The sequence below is a fragment of the Schistocerca serialis genome, chromosome 4 (assembly GCF_023864345.2).
Source record: "Schistocerca serialis cubense isolate TAMUIC-IGC-003099 chromosome 4, iqSchSeri2.2, whole genome shotgun sequence".
NCBI classification, from domain to species: Eukaryota; Metazoa; Arthropoda; class Insecta; order Orthoptera; family Acrididae; genus Schistocerca; species Schistocerca serialis.
In genome coordinates, this window is record NC_064641.1 from 665,632,877 (window position 1) to 665,653,514 (window position 20,638).

At 44.0% G+C, this 20,638-nt stretch overlaps 1 protein-coding gene across 1 annotated transcript in view; it reads left to right on the plus strand.

The window, feature by feature from the left end:
• The window catches only part of LOC126474674 (uncharacterized), a 258,186-nt gene that overhangs the window by 16,137 nt on the left and 221,411 nt on the right, over positions 1-20,638 (plus strand). The window contains exon 3 of the mRNA XM_050102153.1: positions 1,345-1,578. Coding sequence (XP_049958110.1) covers positions 1,345-1,578 — 234 coding nt within the window. The remainder of the gene's footprint in view (positions 1-1,344; positions 1,579-20,638) is intronic.

Below are 20,638 nucleotides of genomic sequence, written 5' to 3' on the forward strand. Positions count from 1 at the left end.
GATCCTTTCTCTTAAGCATCCTCCAAGGAAGCGGAGCAGTTTAAAAAATGGTTCAAATGGCTCTAAGCACTATGGGACTTAATATCTAAGGTCATCAGTCCCCTAGACTTAGAACTACTTGAACGTAACTAACCTAAGGGCATCACACACATCCATGATAAAGGCAGGATTCGAACCTGCGACCGTAGCAACAGTGCGGTTCAGGACTGAAGCGCCTAGAACCGCTCGGCCACAGCGGCGGAGCAGTTTATTTTCGGACTTTTATAATTTTTTTTTTGTTCACACCAGAAATCACGCTTGAGGACCTCGGCTGAAGACAGTAGTAAGGCACCGTGGATGAAAAACAGAGTTTTTGTATGTCAAATATTGTATTTGCTGAGCTTTATGCATATCACTATGGTCGCTCTATGACAAACCCAGAAATTGCAGTTTTATCTCTAATTTTAGATTCCTACTAATGGCAATTCTGTCAGTACTTGTTGATATGAACATTGATAACTATAAATACGTGGCTGTTACTGGTAGTAACGTGCGAGGTGTTCGTGCGAGAAAAATGGTTTTCAGAAACGGTTAGTACAAATGATGTGGGTAATTACGACTCAGATAAAGATCCTGAATGTGTTTTCGAACGTAAATGCGCTTCAAAAGGTGCTGCTAATCAGGTAAATTGAAACAATTATTTAGGCAAGTAAATAATGTTAAGTTGCAGCCCTTACCATTGTTTACGTGAAATCGTGACATCGCGATGGTAGAAATATTAAGGCCCATCCTTATCATTGAGCTGAATCACAGATCAATATTTAAGGTTGTTATACTTCACTATTTCAAAAGTTGATAATACAGATCTTAGTGTCATAAACTGAAACAATGCAGACTTTTTAAATTTGTATTTTTGAGAAATTTCACAGTAATGTTTCGTTAACCCACCCAGCAAGTATACAGTTGTAAGTCAATGCTAACTGGTATTAAGTGCACTCAGTTTACAAGTAAACACTGTTAAGCACCCACTGACGTATTTTTAAGAGTAAAAATTTGGATAGAATTTACGATTGTAAGGCTATGTCGTTACTCTATAGATTTTTAAAATCAATGAATATCTCAAAAAAAAAAAAAAATGGGCGTCCTTGAAGTATCTGACTTATGAGATGTTTACTGGCAGTTTCCCAAAACAATCAACTTGTCCCTTACCGTTGTTTACAGCCAATATATTCGTTTATCCGCACAGGTTTCGGACTGTTTTTTATGCCAAAGACCAGGGGGAGGTCTGAGCGCAATTGGAGAATACTTAGGTTTCTGGTATGTGCGGTAGGTTGAGCTGCAGCGTTGGAATGGGCGGTGTTGCAGTGGAGGAGCTGGAGTGCCTGGGCTCGTGGCGGGACGGCTCGGTGCGCTACTTCGTGGGCCGGCTGGAGCACCGGCTGGCGCACTCTGACGAGGACCGCTACCGCTGCTTCGTGTACGAGCGCCTCTCCGGGCCCGGCGACGCCGTCTCCTTCAACGTGGCCCAGTCGGGCGACGCCACCTGCTCCGGGCTGCTGTCCGCCAGCGAGGGCTCCCGCACAATGCGCCTGACCAACAGTAAGTCAGACCCTTGAACATTACCACCGCTCCTAGCAAGCTGGAACGTAGTTCGGAAGGAAGGAAAGGAGACTCCCCTTTAAGAAATCGTCAGAGGCGCTATCGTTACCAGTGGAGTGCAAGGTCTGTTGGGGCAATGATGAAATAAATATTCCAGAACCTTCTCAAAGGAAAAATTCGATTTTGGCATTCGCTCTGACGAACTTCAGAAAACCGCAGGTAACTTATACACTTGTTGTAGCTGGGTGTCACAGTCATAAAAAACTTTTTGAAGGACATCATCTTTACGCCAGTGACTGTTATAAGTGTTTACTACACACAATTGCAACTTCGGCCTTAGGCCATTATCAAGTGGTGACATTACAGCCTTAAGCCATGTCAACGTAATGTAAGCTGACACTTTTGTATATCTTTTTTTTTTCTTTATTGTTATTTCATTCCCCAAAATGGGGTGAACTGGCAGCAGCATAATACGCTGCTCTTCAGCTAAGAGAGTTCAGAAAAACATAGTCAAATGAGAAAAGAAAACATAACATAGAATGGTATAAATTGGTGAATAAACAAGAACAAAAATAGATGAGTATAAATGGTAGATTTAAAAGCAACATAGACGAGAGCTACACACACATGCAGAGAATGGGCACTGTGAGTCGACACGAAAACAAAGGAACAGCACAGTGGGAACACAAATGAATGACGCTGGCGACACTGTCGCTGCTGGTGGAACATAGCACTGCACACGGCACAGGAGAAACACTGACACAACAACGAAAATGTTAAAAATCACTGCACAGAAGGGGGCTTACCACTGGGTGAAGGGTAGGAGGGGGGGGGGGGGGAAGAAAAGGGGGGAGAGACAGTATGGGGAAACCAGTAGGGGAGGCGGAGGGGGTGGTGGAGGGGAGAAGGAAGAAGCCAGAAGCATGGGAGGGTTTGAAAAGGAGAAAGAAGGTGGTCAGCAGGGGAAAAGGAGGAAGAAGAGAAGGGGGAGGGAGAGAGGGAGCCCTGAGGACGGGGGCAAGAAGGAAGGATTAGAGCTGGTAGGAGGGATAGATGGAAGGTTTGAGGACATCATCTGGGAGGGGGAGTTGGCGGAAGCCACCTTGGGTGAGGGTATGGAGTGTGTGGAGATGGAGGCCACGTAGGACACTGTGGTACCAGTGTGGCAGGGGGCTAGGGTGGGGGAGGATGGGGGAAACCAAAGGATGGGTGGGGGGGCTGATCCAGTTTGCAGGAGACGTAGAGGATCTGTATTCATTCAAGGAACAGGAGAAGTTGGGAGAAAGGATCAGATCATAAAGGATCCCTGTGAGGGACGTGAGACAGATGCGATACACGAGGCGGAGTGCATGGCGCTCAAGGATTTGGAGTGATTTATAGCAGGTGGGGGGCGGGGCGGCGATCCAAGCGGGGTGGGCATTACATAGGATGTGGAGGATGAGGGACTTATTAAAGGTATGTAGGATAGTGGAAGGGTCTAATCTCCATGTTCGACCAGAGAGGAGTTTGAGGAGATGGAGACTGTTACATGCCTTGGCTTGGACTGTGAGGAGATGGGGGATCCAGGAAAGGCGGCAGTCGAGGGTGATGCCAAGGTACTTGAGGGTGGTAGTGAGGGGAATGGGGTGGCCATAGATGGTAAGGTAGAAGTTCGAGAGGCGGAAGGAGGGTGTGGTGCGACCTACAATGATTGCCTGGGTCTTTGAGGGATTGATCTTAAGGAGCCATTGGGTTTTTTGTATGTCGTTGTCAATCCTGTTAAATACTCTCGTGTCGTTGTTACACAGTGCGAGGACACTTATTCAAACATCGCAAAACAACACAACACTACTGCAGCTGTGGTCTAATGCATGTGAGACTAGTGATGGGTTAACGAACATGTGCATTTACAGATTGCGTTGTTTTAAGATGTTTGAATACATGTGCTTGTACTGTGTAACAACACGAATGTATTTAACATGATAGTTAAATACATACAACAGAGCGTATTCCCCCCCCCGCCCCCTGAGTTCCTGCACCCCCTCCTCAGCTGTGTCCCTCCCATGTCCTTCACTCCCCAGCCCTCTTCGACGCGCCCCTTCTCGTCTCCCCTCCCCTCTCTACCCCTCTCCCTCCCTTCTTCCCTTCTCCCTCATCTCCATGCTGCTAGCAGATCCTGTTTTTTGCTTATCGTCATCAGTGTGCTACGTCAGTGTTATTTGGTGCTGTTCTCCTGTGCATCATGAGCTGTGATTTTAATTGTGTGCTGGAATGTACATAGTGTTACTGTCAGTGATTGTTATGTGCTACGCCGTCTGGCGATACTTTTATGGTCCTCTCATACTTCGCCATGTGTACTTTTAATTGTCCCAGTGTGAGGTTTTTTGTGTGCGCTACTTTTTACGGTTTTTATCTCCATTTTACAGTCTCCCCCTTTTTGTCTATTATCTTCCGTAATGTTCCCCCCTTTTTTTCTGTCTATGTACACCGTATTTTCTCCTTTATGTTATTTTTAAATGTCTTCTATTGTGTGTTCTATGTCTTTCGGCTGAAGAGCAGCGCATATACTGCTGCCAACCCACCCCTATGGGCAAATGAAATACAATAAGGAAAGACATAAATACGTCAACTTACATTACGTTGACATGGGTTAAAACAGTATCTGGCGTAAAGATGATGTCCATGACAGGTAACGTAATTTGGGATAGTCCGATACGAAACTAAAAGCCCGTTCTACTAGTGTGACACCATAAATCCATGTTGCTTGGCCCAAGGCAGTGTTGTTGGCAGGTTCTAAGGCTTCGGGGAGTGGAAGGACCAAGTCAATAGAGGATTGTCAACATCAAAGTTTATTTACCACAACGTAATAGCATAATAGCACGGTACCCTGGTGTCAGCATACATATTCAGGCTACAGTAACTGGTTCTTAACCGGTAAACTTTATTTAAATGAAATGTAACAATAAAATAAAAATCTAAAACAGACAATATATAGAACTTATAGACTTGAGCCACTGGCGATTATCACGTGAAGAACAGGGTGGAAAAAAATTGTGTCATGAAATTTTAACCCTGGATAGCTGATGCCAGTAGGAATCAAAATTACTAATGTTGTGTAGGTCGATAAAGCATCATTTTTAAACTACGGTAACTAGGTGCCACAAGCTCAGATTGGTCATAGCGCTGCGCGTCAACAGACGATCGGCAACAGGGCAGTCCCACCGCCAACTGGAGCGAGTGGCGCCAAGTTTCCGTAGTTTAAAAATTGTGCGTTGTCGACCTACACAATATTAGTAATTTTGGTTCCTACTGGCATCAGCTTTCCAGGGTTACAATTTCGTATCACAATTTTTTTCCACCCTGTATAACACACACAGTAATCAAAAACGTATTTTCTTAACAAAAACGAGATTGATTATAAATGCATCAACGTAAAAGAAAATCAGTGCTAGACACGACTAGAGAAATTATATCTCAACTGAATTTAAACTTCAGATTCAAACATCGCAATTCCATAAAAAGCTTATCATGTCAAGGACACGACCAATCCCTTGTCAAGGGAACTTTAAGCAAGACATTTTTACAGCATTTTTAGAGAGAAATAGAAATACACAAAACCCTTCAAACAGCAAATTTAGTTTGTCTATTCTGCAGCCTGATAGGCTCAGTAGAATCAATACCCTCTACTTCCTCTTACTTAAAATGTCATGATTATCAATTAACAATCCCTCCTTTAAAGAAAGCACTTTCTAATCAACATTGCACTACGGCACCCTTGAGAGAGCGGAGGTCCCGCTGCACCTAAAGCAGCCTGGGATGGCACAGACAAACAAGTTGGACTCCTCTAGAAAGGACGCCGTCAGTAACACAACACGAGGGTTGAAAATACTGCATGATGCCCCAGGATAGGACACAGCCACACCCAGGCCTTAATCGCGCACGGGCAACAGCGGCTTCCACTGCGGACGCTGCTAACCCCAGGTCCGCTGCAAGAAGTGGCCTCTCCGCGCCCACCTTCTCACCGGTGTCGCTCCTCCGCGTCACGCGAAACCGACAGCGGCCCTAGACTGCTCCAGAGTTGACTTCCCGCTGCGACCACCGTAGCCGTACCACACTCGGTACTCGAGAGTGCTGCCCTCTCCCGGACGAGCTCTTAACTTGCTCCAACCTCGCTGGAGACCGACCCGTTTGCCGGCACGGTAACTCAGCGTGTTCGGTCAGAGGGTTAGCTGCCCTCTGTAATAAAAAAACTGAGAGAATGGATCAACAACGAACTGAAACGGGTGTCTTGCGACGTCCGCCCCGATCAGATACAACGAACAAAATGAGATTAATAATAAAAAAAACCTTTTTGAATTGTTCCTCGTGCGCCTAAATTGGCGATCGCAGTCAATTGTTCCGCGACAAAGCGCGGGCACGAGAGAGAGCCGACACACTAATTATATCATTAATAAGTTACGGCTCAAGTTCCACAGCTATTTTGATGGTCACATGGTCCAAATGAGCGAGAGCGACACGAGAAATTCTACTGCTAGTAATCTACATAGTATCTGTTATTGGAGTGTTAATCTCTAAAGATTTGATGTTGGAGGCCACCAGTGATGTCCGTTGCGCATAATTCTACTGTGCGTAATATTTCCTTCACAGATGAGTTCGTCTCTCCGACAAGATGCGCAACTTTCCCCGATAAATGTTCTTTTGTTACGTGTGTACAATACAAGTGGTGAGGCCGAATCATAAGCAGATTTACCAGTGTCTTTATAAGCAGGTTCAAACATATGGTAGGTACGATAGGCAATTACATCTCTATCATTAAAACTTTCAAGTCGAGGAACACTAGACACTCCACTACCACCTCTAACTATGGCGACAGTGAACCATCCATTTCCATGTGAGAAGTGTCGTTAATATCGAGGCTGAAATTCAGAGAACATCCTAGAAATATAGAAGGTCCATCAATGAGAGCATGTGCTGCAACACTCTTGACTGGAATGCGGTTCTTCTTATCCCCAGCTGTTGTAGTAAGTTCGATGTTCTCTATATTCTTGCACACTGTTGTGCGGCGACGACGTCGATACTTCCTGTAAGACATGTTGGCGGCGTTCAGTGCAGTTTCCTGTGCAGCAGCTACACACAGAGTGTGCGTAGCGCGAGTGTGCGCTCGCTTATATACTGTGTAATGTATTGCGAATACGTAGAAAGAAGGATCCCTTATTGTATGATTATGTGATAGCGGAACAAACACTGGTAGCAGTTACTTCTGTAAAATATCTGGGAGTATGCGTGCAGAACGATTTGAAGTGGAATGATCACATAAAATTAATTGTTGGTAAGGCGGGTACCAGGCTGAGATTCATTGGGAGAGTCCTTAGAAAATGTAGTCCATCAACAAAGGACGTGGCTTACAAAACACTCGTTCGACCTATACTTGAGTATTGCTCATCAGTGTGGGATCCGTACCAGGTCGGGTTGATGGAGGAGATAGAGAAGATCCAAAGAAGAGCGGCGCGTTTCGTCACCGGGTTATTTGGTAACCGTGATAGCGTTACGGAGATGTTTAATAAACTCAAGTGGCAGACTCTGCAAGAGAGGCGCTCTGCATCGCGGTGTAGCTTGCTCGCCAGGTTTCGAGAGGGTGCGTTTCTGGATGAGGTATCGAATATATTGCTTCCCCCAAGTTATACCTCCCGAGGAGATCACGAAAGTAAAATTAGAGAGATTCGAGCGCGCACGGAGGCTTTCAGACAGTCGTTCTTCCCGCGAACCACACGCGACTGGAACAGAAAAGACAGGTAATGACAGTGGCACGTAAAGTGCCCTCCACCACACACCGTTGGGTGGCTTGCGGAGTATAAATGTAGATGTAGATCTAAAATTCATATTGCAGAATTAATGTCGTGGGTCTTGGTTGACATCTTTCTTTTTAAACCTTCGCTAGACCGTTTACACTATCCGATCAAGAGAATCCTGACATCTCTTAGTCAATGTTAACATGAGATGTGTCCTTTGGACTCTGCTAGCGACACTTTCTGTTAGGTCTCTGAACGCCCCAGTCCAGTGGCGTAGCCCTTTACGCAATCTCCTGTACGAGATCCACCCATCTAGTGGGAGTGACATGTAAACTGTAGCTCCGCCCAAGACAGTACCGTAACAGTGACTACAGAAATGTCTGGCTAGTGAGCAGCTGATTGACCACGGGCTGCTGGTAACACATTGGAACTAACTAGTGATTTCTTCCGCTGATTTCATACTAAAATGCTCGATGGTGCCTGTCCGTCAGGAAATGAGCTGTGCGTGCTCTTGATTTAGCTGTGGTTGTTCAGTTTCACATCCGGAACAGTCGGCTTGTGCAGCTTTAGAAGGGTTGAAATGTCCCCGAGGGATCTGTTACTCAGGTGACATTCAGTGACTAATCCACATTCTAAGTCACTGACCTCACACGACCGACCCATTTAACTGTTACTGCTTCTCTGATGACAACGCAGTACTCTCCGCCACATCTTATACTAGAGGGTCTGGCAATTGTTACAACTAGTGGTCAATTCCGCATTACACAGTGTCGGGATGCTTTTGATCAGATGGTGTATTCTGAGTGAGACTGGTGAACTTGAAGTCGGACAGTTGGTAGTACAGCTATTCATTCTGGAGAGTGATAACAGTTTCTCCAGATATCTTACGTCCCACTACGATGTGGAACACAAGCAACTATCGTGAATGAACCGAGGAGGAAAGCCAACCGATGTGGCCGAGCGGTTCTAGGCGCTTCAGTCTGGAACCGCGCGACCGCTACGGTCGCAGGTTCGAATCCTGCCTCCGTCATGGATGTGTGTGATGTCTTTAGGTTAGTTAGGTTTAAGTAGTTCTAAGTTTTAGGGAACTGATGACCTCAGATGTTAAGTCCCATAGTACTCGGAGCCATTTGAACTGAGGAGGAAAAATAACAAAAGAAACAATATACCCGACCGTCTTTCCATTTCACCATCGGCTTTCAGTATTTACTCAATGGAAGCCTAAGGATTTATAGACAGTAACTACAATTCTCCAAGAAAATTGAGGAAAATACACTTTTACAAGCAAATAGCACAGGCATTCAGAAAGTGTTCAGTTATACAGGACCACCCATGCAATCTTGAAGTAGCTCCCAGCACACCGATCGAAACGATGAGCACTGAAGATATTTGTAGAGCGATATGGTGTGGCCTAAAGACTCTAACGGTTTTCCCATAGGTGGAAATAGCCATTGAATCTTGAAGACTTTCATAACGCAAGAAATGTTTATTTATATGAAAGCAATATTTTACCAACAGATGTGACGAAAACCCAAAGACGTTTTACATTATTTGTGTCATGGAGTTTCCGTCAGCTTCGGTATCCCGAGAATAATTTATTCATTGCTCCGATTTCCGCAGGCTTTTTGAGTCGGCTTGTCTAACTTCGTGAGCGACACTCTTCGAAATTCCCGGTACTTTCATCTTGGTTGGTCCTGACCACGATGAATGCACCGCGAACGAGCTCACGAAACGACCGAATCTACAGCTGGCCTACATATCTTTCCCGCACGACACGGCCTCCCAGTAGCTTTGACTACAACGTGCGCCTCCATCGTGCTCAGATGGCAGTGGGGGAATTTCGGCGAGTGTCGCTCCCGAAGTAACAGAAGACAAAAATCATAGGGAAACCGAAGCAATGGCTAACAAGTTTTTGCAGTACTAACAGACAAATGGTTCAAATGGCTCTGAGCACTGTGGGACTTAACATCTGAGGTCATCAGTCCCCTATAACTTAGAACTACTTAAACCTAACTAACCTAAGGATATCACACGCATCCATGCCCGAGGCAGGATTCGAACCTTCGACCATAGCGGTCGCGCGGCTACAGACTGAAGCACCTAGAACCGCTTGGCCACTCCGGCGGGCTACTAACAGACATTTCGTGAAGGAATGTCCATCAATGTAACTTATAGTTTAGTAATATCTTTGTTAATAATTGCCTTCAGTGTACATTTTATTCTCCCCCTTAGTCGAATGCGTTTTGGAGCCACAGCACCATTTTCAGTGACTCAGCTGGCGGTTTTCTCTCCGCGTTTTTGAGGTGAGAGTGAGGGTGTGGACGGAATGAAACTCTAGATTTGTTTCAGGTTATCACCTTCGTTTGGAAACGAAATGTTCATCTGCACTGGTAAAAAGAGTTTACACATTTGTGCTTACACTTCAAAACTATTGAAATTGAATTCAGAGTGTTACTGCCCAAAATATCCCTAACGTAACAAGTCTTGAAGACGACGGCACCAAATACTTCCCTCGCTACTTTTACGTCGAATAATTTCTCTCCGTTTACCGTGACACTCGTCCTTAGTAGTATCTGTTCAAATCAATCCCAGTGCCTATTAATACTCCATAATCTCTGCATTTTGTTCCTTTGATGACAGCGTGGAATAGTATCGACCGCCTTCCAGAATTCAAGAATGCCGCCATTAACCTGCGCGTCGGTAGCCACTACCACCTTTTTTTATTTAATGCATTTATTAGTTTCATCGCATTTAATCTTGATTCTAGGCGTGAATTAACCATCACTTCGTACAGTGATAAATCAAGGTAGCACATTGAAATGCAGGTGGTCAGGATAAGCCACACCACAGTAACAACACCGGTTGTAAAAAAAGTAAAGCCACCAGAATACATGGTCCGATGCCAATGTAGCTTCGTACAGTACACCACCAGCAAGTATTTAAATGACTGAAATGTCATTTCTGTGTAACGGGTAGAGCGACCACCATAGTGGATTAGTGTTGTTCGTGCTTCATTTTGTTACCAGCACTTGTAGGATAAGTTATATAAGGGGCAGAAATTGATCACTGTGCAGGACACAGAGATCCGGCGTACTTGTGTTGGACTGCTGTATTGACACCCGCAGAGTTTCAAATGGGCTTCCTTGTGGGTCTCCATTTGGGTGGCTGATGCAATATCCAGTTATGTGGGGCATTCTGATATGACAGTGACCCTGTGTTGGAGTTAATAGAAATGTTAAGGCAGGCATACTCGTCGTTAAGGTTCTGGTCGACCATGTCTGACCACTAAAAGGGAGGATCGCCATATAGTGCACCAAGAACATCGTAGCCCCTTCAAATCTGCGCTTGCCTGCCATCCAAGAACAAGTAATTGACTCTGTGCAGAATTCTGTATTATCCCACGTCACTGTTGGGATACTAGCAGCAACAGGACTACGTAAGTGCCATTTCACGAGTAGGCTGCCGTTCAGATCACAACACGTATGTCTGCGTCTGGAGTGGTGCTGAAACCGGGAAGCATGGACTACTGGTGAAACGGGTCTCATTGTATTCAGCGGCGAATCCCTGTACTGCACTGCCCTGGATGAGCATCGTCCGCTAGTATGGGTACTAGCAGGGCAGAGGGTCTATCTTCCAATGATTTGGAGAGGCACAGCGGTGTTACTTCCGCCATCTTGGTATTCGGAGCCACTAGGTCACCACTGGTGATGACTGAGGAAACTCTGACATCTCAACGGTATGTCAATGCATATTCTGCGTGCTCATGTACCTGTAATGCAGCCGTATGGTGGTTCCATTTTTCAGCTCATCCACATATGGCATGTTGCTCTAAGAACCGTCTGCTTGATGTTGAAGTACTCTCTGTGGCCAGCGAGTTCACCAGATCTATTCCTCTATAGAACACTTGTTGGACCAGATTGGACGTCAACTTCATCTCAGTACCAGAATCTTGTACATCAAGGACCAATTAAAATAGCAAGGCGGGGCCACTCAGGAGAGGGTACGACGACTTTGACACCCTTCCCATCTTAATCAGTGCATGCAGCAGGCCAGACGGGGTGCAACATCGTCCTGAAAAGTGGACACAGAGTACCACGTTCTTTTGAAATTTGACATGATTTTTTAATCACTGAAATAATATCATATTCCCTTTCCCGTCCGAACAGGCCATCAAGGCCCAACAGTACCGATGCCGTGTCATCCTCAGACCACAGGCGTCACTGGATGTGGATATGGAGGGGCATGTGAACATTACACCGCCCTCCCGGCCGTATGTCAGTGTACGAGACCGGAGGGCTACTTCTCAATCAAGTAGCTCCTCAGTTTGCCTCACAAGGGCTGAGTGCATCCCGCTTGCCAACAGCGCTCGGCAGACAGGATGGTCACCCATCCAAGTGCCAGCCCAGCCCAACACCGCTTAACTTTGGTGATCTGACGGGAACTGGTGTTACCACTGCAGAAATGCCGTTGGCATATACCCTTACAACCAGTGAAATTTCATTTTGTTTCCTCGTCCCTTTCTGGGGACTTCACTTTTTTTGGTAGGAAATGTGTTTTGTGCATTAAGGATTTACACTTACTTAAGAAAACAGGTATTTCTCATTGAAACAGAAGTGCATTAGTGGCATCATCAGATTTCACTGATTGACACAGACATCAAGTAAATATTAAGTTGTCACATAAATACCGTCTATTATTTAGTAAGGCACAGGAGGGTTGAGACGAGTGACATAAATGCGAAAAATTAGTAGCAGCCTTGGTAGACAACGACGTGCTGCCAAGCTCGCAGGCAACAGCATCTCTAGGTGTAGCTAGCTGCACACTGCAGATTGGCAGTTCATCTTTGTGTCGTGTAAATTATGAAGGGAATTGACGCCTCAAGTACGATCTATATTAGATGCTCACTACTCCTCTGAGGGCACGAGGTCTCTATACAAGGCCTTAGCCAACGTGGCGCCTAGCGAGAGGTTCCTTGTGATAGACCCTGACTACTCGACACAGACATTACGGGTGCTCTAAGAAAACCGACAAAAGTGAGACTGAGTCATCTTCCTTGAGCGTGTTTGGTCTCGTCCACATCGAGAAACCGGTGTACTGTCGTGGTTGGCTTAAGATTCTGGCAACCATAATGGATGTTCCTACAAAAAGAACCACGCCATAATGAATGCTAGATCTGAAGCAAGCCTACATATCCGTTAGTTTGTCATTACATGGCTGGTCCAAACCCATCACCCAGCGGAGGTATTCTCGCTTTCAAAGCATCTTTATAAAGGAACCCATCTAATGTACACGGCTATCCTCATGCAATTTAATAGCTATAAATTGAGAGTAGTTACATCAGAAATGAAGTTACTAAATTATTAAGTCTATCATGCTGTCAACAGAAACTTCCGTCGGTTCTTGGTAGACTACAGAATATCTAAGGAACTTAAGCAACATCAATAGAAATGAATAAATGCAGGAAAATGGAGGAGTGTGGGGGAACATGCAGTAAATACAATCTTTGAGCGTATGGTGGTGCTGCATTTTAAAAGGTAAAAAAGCTAAAAAATAGACAAATACAAAAGGAGCAAACACGAAAAACATTAACACTATACTCAAAACTGTGTCTATGTAATAGTATGCATTAAATAAATGAACGAAGTGAAATAAATACATGTTTTTCTGTTTGCTCCTTTTGTATTTGTGTATCGCTCAGCTTTTTTATCTTTTAAAATGCAGTGCCACCGCAGTCTCAAAGGTTACATTTACTATATGTTCCCTCACACTCCTTCATTTTCCTGCGTTTACTAATTTCTGTTTATTTTAATGATATTGCTTACGGTTCTTATACATCCGGTAGTTACATTGATAATTCTGTCTGCTTTTAAATGGTTGGCGTATCACGCCTCCTGAAGTCACCTTGTCAAATACTAATTTTATTTTATTTTATTGATATTGTTTATTAATACAAACTGTTATGTAGGCTTTTGTGTTTAAGTTTTTTTTCATTTTTACTCCGATTTTATTTATTTACTGTTAAGCTGTTTACTTTTTACATTGCATTACCAGCACACTGTCAAAAATGCTATTTACTGTACGTTTCTGCTTCAATCTAGATGTGTAACTTGCCTTCCGACGAGGCTTACAAGCATTGTAACTTCTTTGATGACAGTATATGTCTAAAGTTGGCCTTGTAAGCCGAAAACCGATTAATACAATAAAAGTAATATTTTCCAAAAAAAGCAATCTAATGCTTTTCATTTATTCTATCATACCGAATAAAATAGCATAATTGCCCTCTGTTTCTCGTCTAGTAACACACAGAATACCACTAGCAATTATTGACACTTTCGTTAAACAAAATGTTACATTCCTAATTAACTGTCTTTCTATTTTGACTGTCAGTGTATTAAAGTCTCTGTCCCTTGGAGTGTGATTCTATGTTGCTCTTGTGGACTTCATGCAGAAGACTAGTCTGATGGAGCTCTCCAAGCGTTTTATCTATGATTAATTGCTGTGATCTTCATTATTGGATCAAAAGTGTATCATATGGGCGGGTATTAATGTGGATTGTGTCCAACCTTCGCTTTTATGTCAGCGTGAACTCTGTTGAAACCCAGAGGCGGTCAACATCATGATAAAGGCGTTCCATTTGGCTCAGGTCAGGACACTGAGCAGGTCAGGACTATTATTGTCAACAAACCACTGTCTCGTAGTTGCTCCTGTATGACGGGGTGACTAGTTGGGACACGATGATTGTTCAAAAAATGGTTCAACTGGATCTGAGCACTATGGGACTTAACTTCTGAGGTCATCAGTCCCCTATAACTTAGAACTACTTAAGCCTAACTAACCTAAGGACATCACACACATCCATGCCCGAGGCAGGATTCGAACCTGCGACCGTAGCGGCCGCGCGGTTCCAGACTGTAGCGCCTAGAATCGCTCGGTCACCCTGGCCGGCACGATGATTGTTATCACAATGACAGTGCACTCTGTCATTGTCATTGTGATAACAGTCACCACCGTTCCGCTACTGTACGCTGTACACAGTGCTGTAAAATGTGTTTATATCCTTCCGCACTGACAGTTTACTTTAAGTGCGTAAGGGGTCAACATCCTTATCAGCCGCAAATTATGACAGTACCTCCTCCGCGCTTCAATTTGGCATTGCACATGATTTCAGTAAACGTTCTCCAGGAATTTGCAAAACCCCTATCATTCCATCGGATTGCCACAGGATATAGTCCGATTCATCACAGCAAATCAATCGTTTCCAGTCAAGTACTGTCCAATGACATCGATTTTTACATCGCCTGAAATGTGTCTTATCGCTGATTACAGATATGTTTTGCTTTTGGAGGTCTACTCGACCATTCTGCCCCATTCTTTTTAACACTCTACGCACAGTCGTTCCAGCCGCCGCGCTGTTTGAGGCTCCTTGTCAGTGTTCGCTCGGCTCCCCCCGTCGGAGGCGCGAGTCCTCTCTCGGGGCACGGGTGTGTGCGCTGTCCTTAGCGTAAGTTAGTTTAAGTTAGATTATGTAGTGTGTAAGCCCTGGGATCTTTAACCTCAGCAGTTTGGTCCCATAGGAACTTACCACCTTGTTCTAGCCGAGATACAAGTAACGCTTTGGAACTCAGGAGTGATTCTTTCCGCAGGTTTTGTGTGAGCTTTCAGTTCCACTCTCCGTAGTTGGTTGATTCGGGGGAGGGGACCAGACAGCGAGGTCATCTGTCCCATCGGAATAGGGAAGGACGGGAAATGAAGTCGCCCTCGCCCTTTCGAAGGAACCATCCCAGCACTTGCCTGAAGCCATTTAGGGAAATCACGGAAAACCTCAATCAGGATGGCCGGATGCGGGTTTGAACCGTCGTCCTCCCGAATGTGTGTCCAGTGTGCTAACCACTGCGCCCCCTCGCTAGGAACCCTTCTCACTACTAGGCTGTCTCTTTCCGTCAGTATGAGTTCCTCCTCGTCTTGGTTTGGCCGTGGTTGTTCCTTCGCGTTTCTTCCTCATAATCACCGTCAGTCGATTTGGGCAACTTTAAAAGGTTTGAAATGTCCCTGACAGACTTCCCTCTCAGCCCACGTTCGAACCTGCTACGCTCTACTGAACGACCCGTTCTGTTGTTACTGCCTCTCGTGAGATCTTGTGGTGATCAATTCCGCATTACATAAGGGTATCCGGAAACTTTTGATTAAATAGTGTACATTCATTTGAATCCGTATTCGAGCCTCTTTCAATTTTTACAAACTACGACCCCTTGATGCCTCAGGCCGTGTGCTCTCAACCGATGCTTTTCTGTAGTAGAGCTCTACCGTAAAATTCTTTTCTAATCAGTTTTCCTAATCAGCAATCGAGTGTGCCGATCTGGTCTTCACCATTATCCTGTCCTACTATATTTCAAAAGCTTCTCTTCTTACCTAAACTTTTTACTGTCTGCTGGGTTCCTTGTCAAAATGAGTTGTATATTTTGGAAACTGATTACCAATGCGAGCTTTGTAACCAATGCTGAATCTCTTAAACGAGTAAAACTTTTTAAAGAGGAAATATCAGTACATATTAGAAGGATGTTTGTGTATAAGTGCGATGTGTAACATTTTAATTGCGCTTGTAACACAATTAAGCGTTTAGTTTAAGTATAGGCAGAGGAAAAAAAAGTTATCACTATTCACAGTATTCCATGGCCAGCTGATTAACACTGTTCCTTATTTCGTGTTGCGTGGAATCATTATTCGATTAATGCTAAAGGGGTTCTCAGCTTACAAAAGAGTATTCAGAGGAGAATGCGTACTTTCCGTTATATAGGTCGCACAAAATGAAACGTAAAACCGAATCCCACCAAAACGTAACTGAAAAAGTATCCTCTCTGCAATAAATACACGAGTGGAAAATCTATTTGTTTTTGCGTCGTATACTGACGTTATTGACAGCTCGAAAAATACCTGACTTTACCAGTGAAACAGCAGCGGTATTTGCTGTGGAAAAACTCGTTTTGTTCTGGAGCGTGCCGAGCAAATACATGCTGTTGAAACGTCATTATGCTGTTTATGTAAGCCGTGCACAATAATTAGAATAGTTTCAAAGGAGATTCTGATTATTCAGATTTTCCGAATAATGTCACTAATCATCTGCCCCGGGAAAGGTGGCTTTTATGTACTGCTCAGTAATGAAATTAAAATTGTATTTACAGCTTTTATTAACTGACTAAAATTTACGTGTAAGGTAGATAGCACATCCAAGCATTTCCTCAGGAAGATGCTTAATATTGCGTGAATAATAGTAGGTACTCAGCGAGAATGGGGCTGCAATATTAACTAGGTTTGATTCAAACGGAACAATTGTGCGCAGCGACTCTGGTATATTCCAGAAAAGGAAAGGAAGTCAGTCAGTCTCAAATCCAATCTGTATGTTACTGCAGATCTAGATTTCAGCTGTTTTATAGCCATCTTTAGTGCCGACGGAAAAAAATCGCAACACCAAAAAATAATTAACGTCGAGTAATGAAATTTCGGGAATAGCTTTGTTAAGGTAACACATTTAAGTGATTAACATTGCAAGATCACAGGTTAATGTAACTGTGAAATAAGCCTTTGCAAATGTGAAATCCTGATACATTAATAACCGGTGCAACAGCCAGAATGTTGAATGCAAACCTGCAAACGTGCATGCATGGTTTTGTGCAGGTTCGGATGTCAGTTTGTGGGATGGAGCTCCATACATATTGCACTTGGTCATTCAGTACAGGGGCAGTTGATGCTGCTTGTGGATGACGCTGGAATTGCTGTCGGATATTGTCTTATATGTGCCTGACTGGAGACGATCTGGTGATCGGGCAGGCCAAGGCAACATGTCGACGCTCTGTAGAACATGCTGGGCTGCAACAGTGGTATGTGAGAGATAGTTATTCTTTTCGAGAACACCCCCTGGAATTCTGTTCATGAATCTCAGCACAACAGATCGAATCACTAGACTGACGTGCAAATTTCCAGTCAGGGTGCGTGGGACAACCCCAAGAGAACTCTGGCTGACATACAAGATCGCTCCCTAGACCTTAACTCCATGTGTAGATCGAGTGTGTGTAGCCAACACCGACTCAAAGGAAGGCCTCGGTGCTTGTTCGTGACGTCACGTCAGCTAGGCACGGCGAACGCCAGGTCTGTTGCAGGCAGAAACGCCTGTGCGTGCTTATCACTATAAATCTCTTATTTTTGGACAAAATGTTTGTTTTGGATTCTGCAGTTTTATTTAGATGAAAGATTCTCTTACTATCGTAAAGCTACAAATGAAGATCATAGTTTTGTATTACTGAATCCTGTCGAAACAAACGTAGATCAATATGAGAAGATGCTTTGCCCCATCGCAAGCTTCGGAAATTTTACATTCAAGTAACTAAATTTACTTGATCCATTTTGCTATCGAAACTTACCCAAACCCCCTCAGAATGAACTCGTTTCTTTTATTTATTTATTTATTTTCATTTGGCATCGTCACTGGAAATGTGAACTAATTCAACTGTTGCCAGTAATTAGACTACAGTCGTTTTCAACGAAAGGAATTCTAAACAGGAAACAAAATAGCTTCATACATCGAAAATACTGCTGAGCTTAAACTTTTTTAAACATGAACTTTAGAAAAGATAAATATTCCCCTCTTGCAACTGAAAGGAGAAACTTTATAAGACAAAAAATTTTATTTGATAAAACAAGTATCTCTCTTTTGCCTCTTCTTCTGTCTCCCACCCCCTCCCCCAAAGTGTACAATCGCAAGATATTTCATTAACATTCAGTGCTCCTCGCCCCATAGTCAACCAAGATTCCTAAAGAAGAGCACCAATATGTTCACAGTTTCTTGTAAAACGCAACTTCCTCAGATTTACAGATGAAGTAAAGAAGCACGAATTCTGTTGCTGCTGGACCATGAAGTTGTTTTTGTATGTCAATCCTTAAAACAGCTGGAAATTTAAGTTCAGGAGTACACTATTTTTTAAGAAGTGCAATGAATTGCACAATTAATTGATTGCAGAAATTTCTCAGAACAGTGTGTGTTGGTCAACTACCGCCAATAGTTTCACATTTTCCTGTGTCAGAGAAGGAGACACCACCATTATGAGTATGCCTGCAACAGACCTGGCGTTCGCCGTGCCTAGCTGACGTGACGTCACGAACAAACGCCGAGGCCTTCCTTTGAGTCGGTGTTGGTCTAGCACGCACTCACGTTGGTAGCAGGCCTTCAACTGGCCTCCTTCTAGCCAACATACGGCCATCACTGGCACGAGGCAGAACCAGATTTCATCAGGAAACACAATAGGTCTCCACCTTATTCTCCAATGAGCTCTTGATAGACGCCACTGAAGTCGCAACTGACGGTGGTTGCTGCCTCTGGATCACGACGTCCCGTGTTCGGTTCCCAGCCGGGTTGCGGATTTTCTCTGCCCGTGGCTGGGTGTTCGTGTTGTCTTCATCATCATCATTCGTGACAGTGGCTAGATTGGACTGGGTAAAAAAATTGGACTGTGTAAAAATTGGGACTATGTACGGGTGCTGATGACCGCGCAGTTGAGCGCCTCACGAACCCAACATCGTAATCATTAGAGTAGCATAGGCTATAAGACCTTCTTCCTGCGTTGTTCCACAGTGCGTACTGATTATCCGACATACGATTCACCACACTCGCAAGGTATCTAGTAGATCTCAGTAGTTCCGAGACCTGCTTCGTCTCAGTAATTATATTTTCGTCGGAGGCCCGAAGATCGATTTGATTTTGTGTGTAGGTGGGCTTACTATAGATATTGTGGCCAAGGCATCGATTTCGTATGCGGCGGACGAGAACGTCGAGGAATGGCAACGCATCGCATTTTTCTACCTCCATGGGCAACTGGATGTTACTGTTAATACCGTTGAGTTGTTCCAAGAACTCTTAAAGTTTCTTAAGTCCGTGAGGCCAAATGACGAAAGTGTCGTCAACGTATCGAAAGGAACAACTGGGCTTTAATGGCGCCTCGTCTAAGGCAATATCTTCAAAATTCTCCATGAAGTGGTTTGAAGCAGCTAAGGGCTATACATTGCAACGCTGTCCATCTAATAGTCAACGCAGGATCGTATGTGGCGATGCCGCAGGCACCCGAGACGTCACAGCCAGCAGTTAGCGTGTGTTAGAGGCGTACCAGTAGCCCATTGGCAGTCACACCACTTGACACACTTGACAATGGCCAAGAAGTCCTTGGCTGAAAACTCCTGAAATTTTAATTACTTGACACGGTTGGAAACCCGAAAACTTTTTATTCAGTGTTACCGCCGCGAGACTGCATCCTTACATTACATACCTCTCCTTGGACGTTGGTGGCCATGGAACGTGACCGTTTCCACCGATCCATCTCCCGGGGACTGTTAGCTTTTTATGGAGTGTTACCTGACGACTGGAATGCGTAGAGGCTCCATCGTGCAGGAAGAAAACACCAATCATCGTAGCCGAAGAAACCAGTTCTAATAATGCTGTCAACTCGTGTTCAAGAAACTATAGATAATGGGTTCCTGTAAGTTGATGCTTAAATTATACTGTAAGACTGGCCAACAAATCAACAACCACAGTCGAAAAATTCAATTATGTAAACTCATGGGCAACTTCATAACTTGAAATTCGGAACGAAAATGACAGTCGATAAATAAACCCGTAAAACCTGGAGTAGAGGGCTAGAAGGCTAGAGTTTAAGCCTTTCTACTGAACCACAAATTTTAGCAATAAAAATTTGACACATGCTGCATGGATTGTTTTATTTCAATTATTCAGCACTATCACCTGCTGAGATATTTACTCTCCCACCTGAGATAGCCGGTATATCCGGCAGCAAACCGGATGAGATTTTCAAGCCTGTGTATGTTTATACGGCGGCTAGAAAAGCTGATGTCGAGCAGTATGGAATTGTTTCACATGTCGAACTGCGACATATAGATCCAAACCTAGTCAAGAGGTTTGATCAGGAAGTACTAAATGAGTAGTAACGAATGTAAAACACCGCCTGGATTTTTTTCACATCTTTAAGCGTGGCTGACCGAAGCAAGCTTAAATAGACTTTCAATAAATGATGCACACAGCTGATCGGTTGCCTACGATTTATTACAATAAGCTTTGACCAGGTTTCAGTATCACTAGTGGTATCTTCTCCTACAACGTTTTAAACATGTTAAGAAATAAACATTTAAAAGATAACTTTTGTATACTGTTTCGATTATTTTGGATGTTTATTTCGTGATATGTCTAAAATATTATACATGACTTTCTTCCTTCTGAAGAAAAGACCATTGGT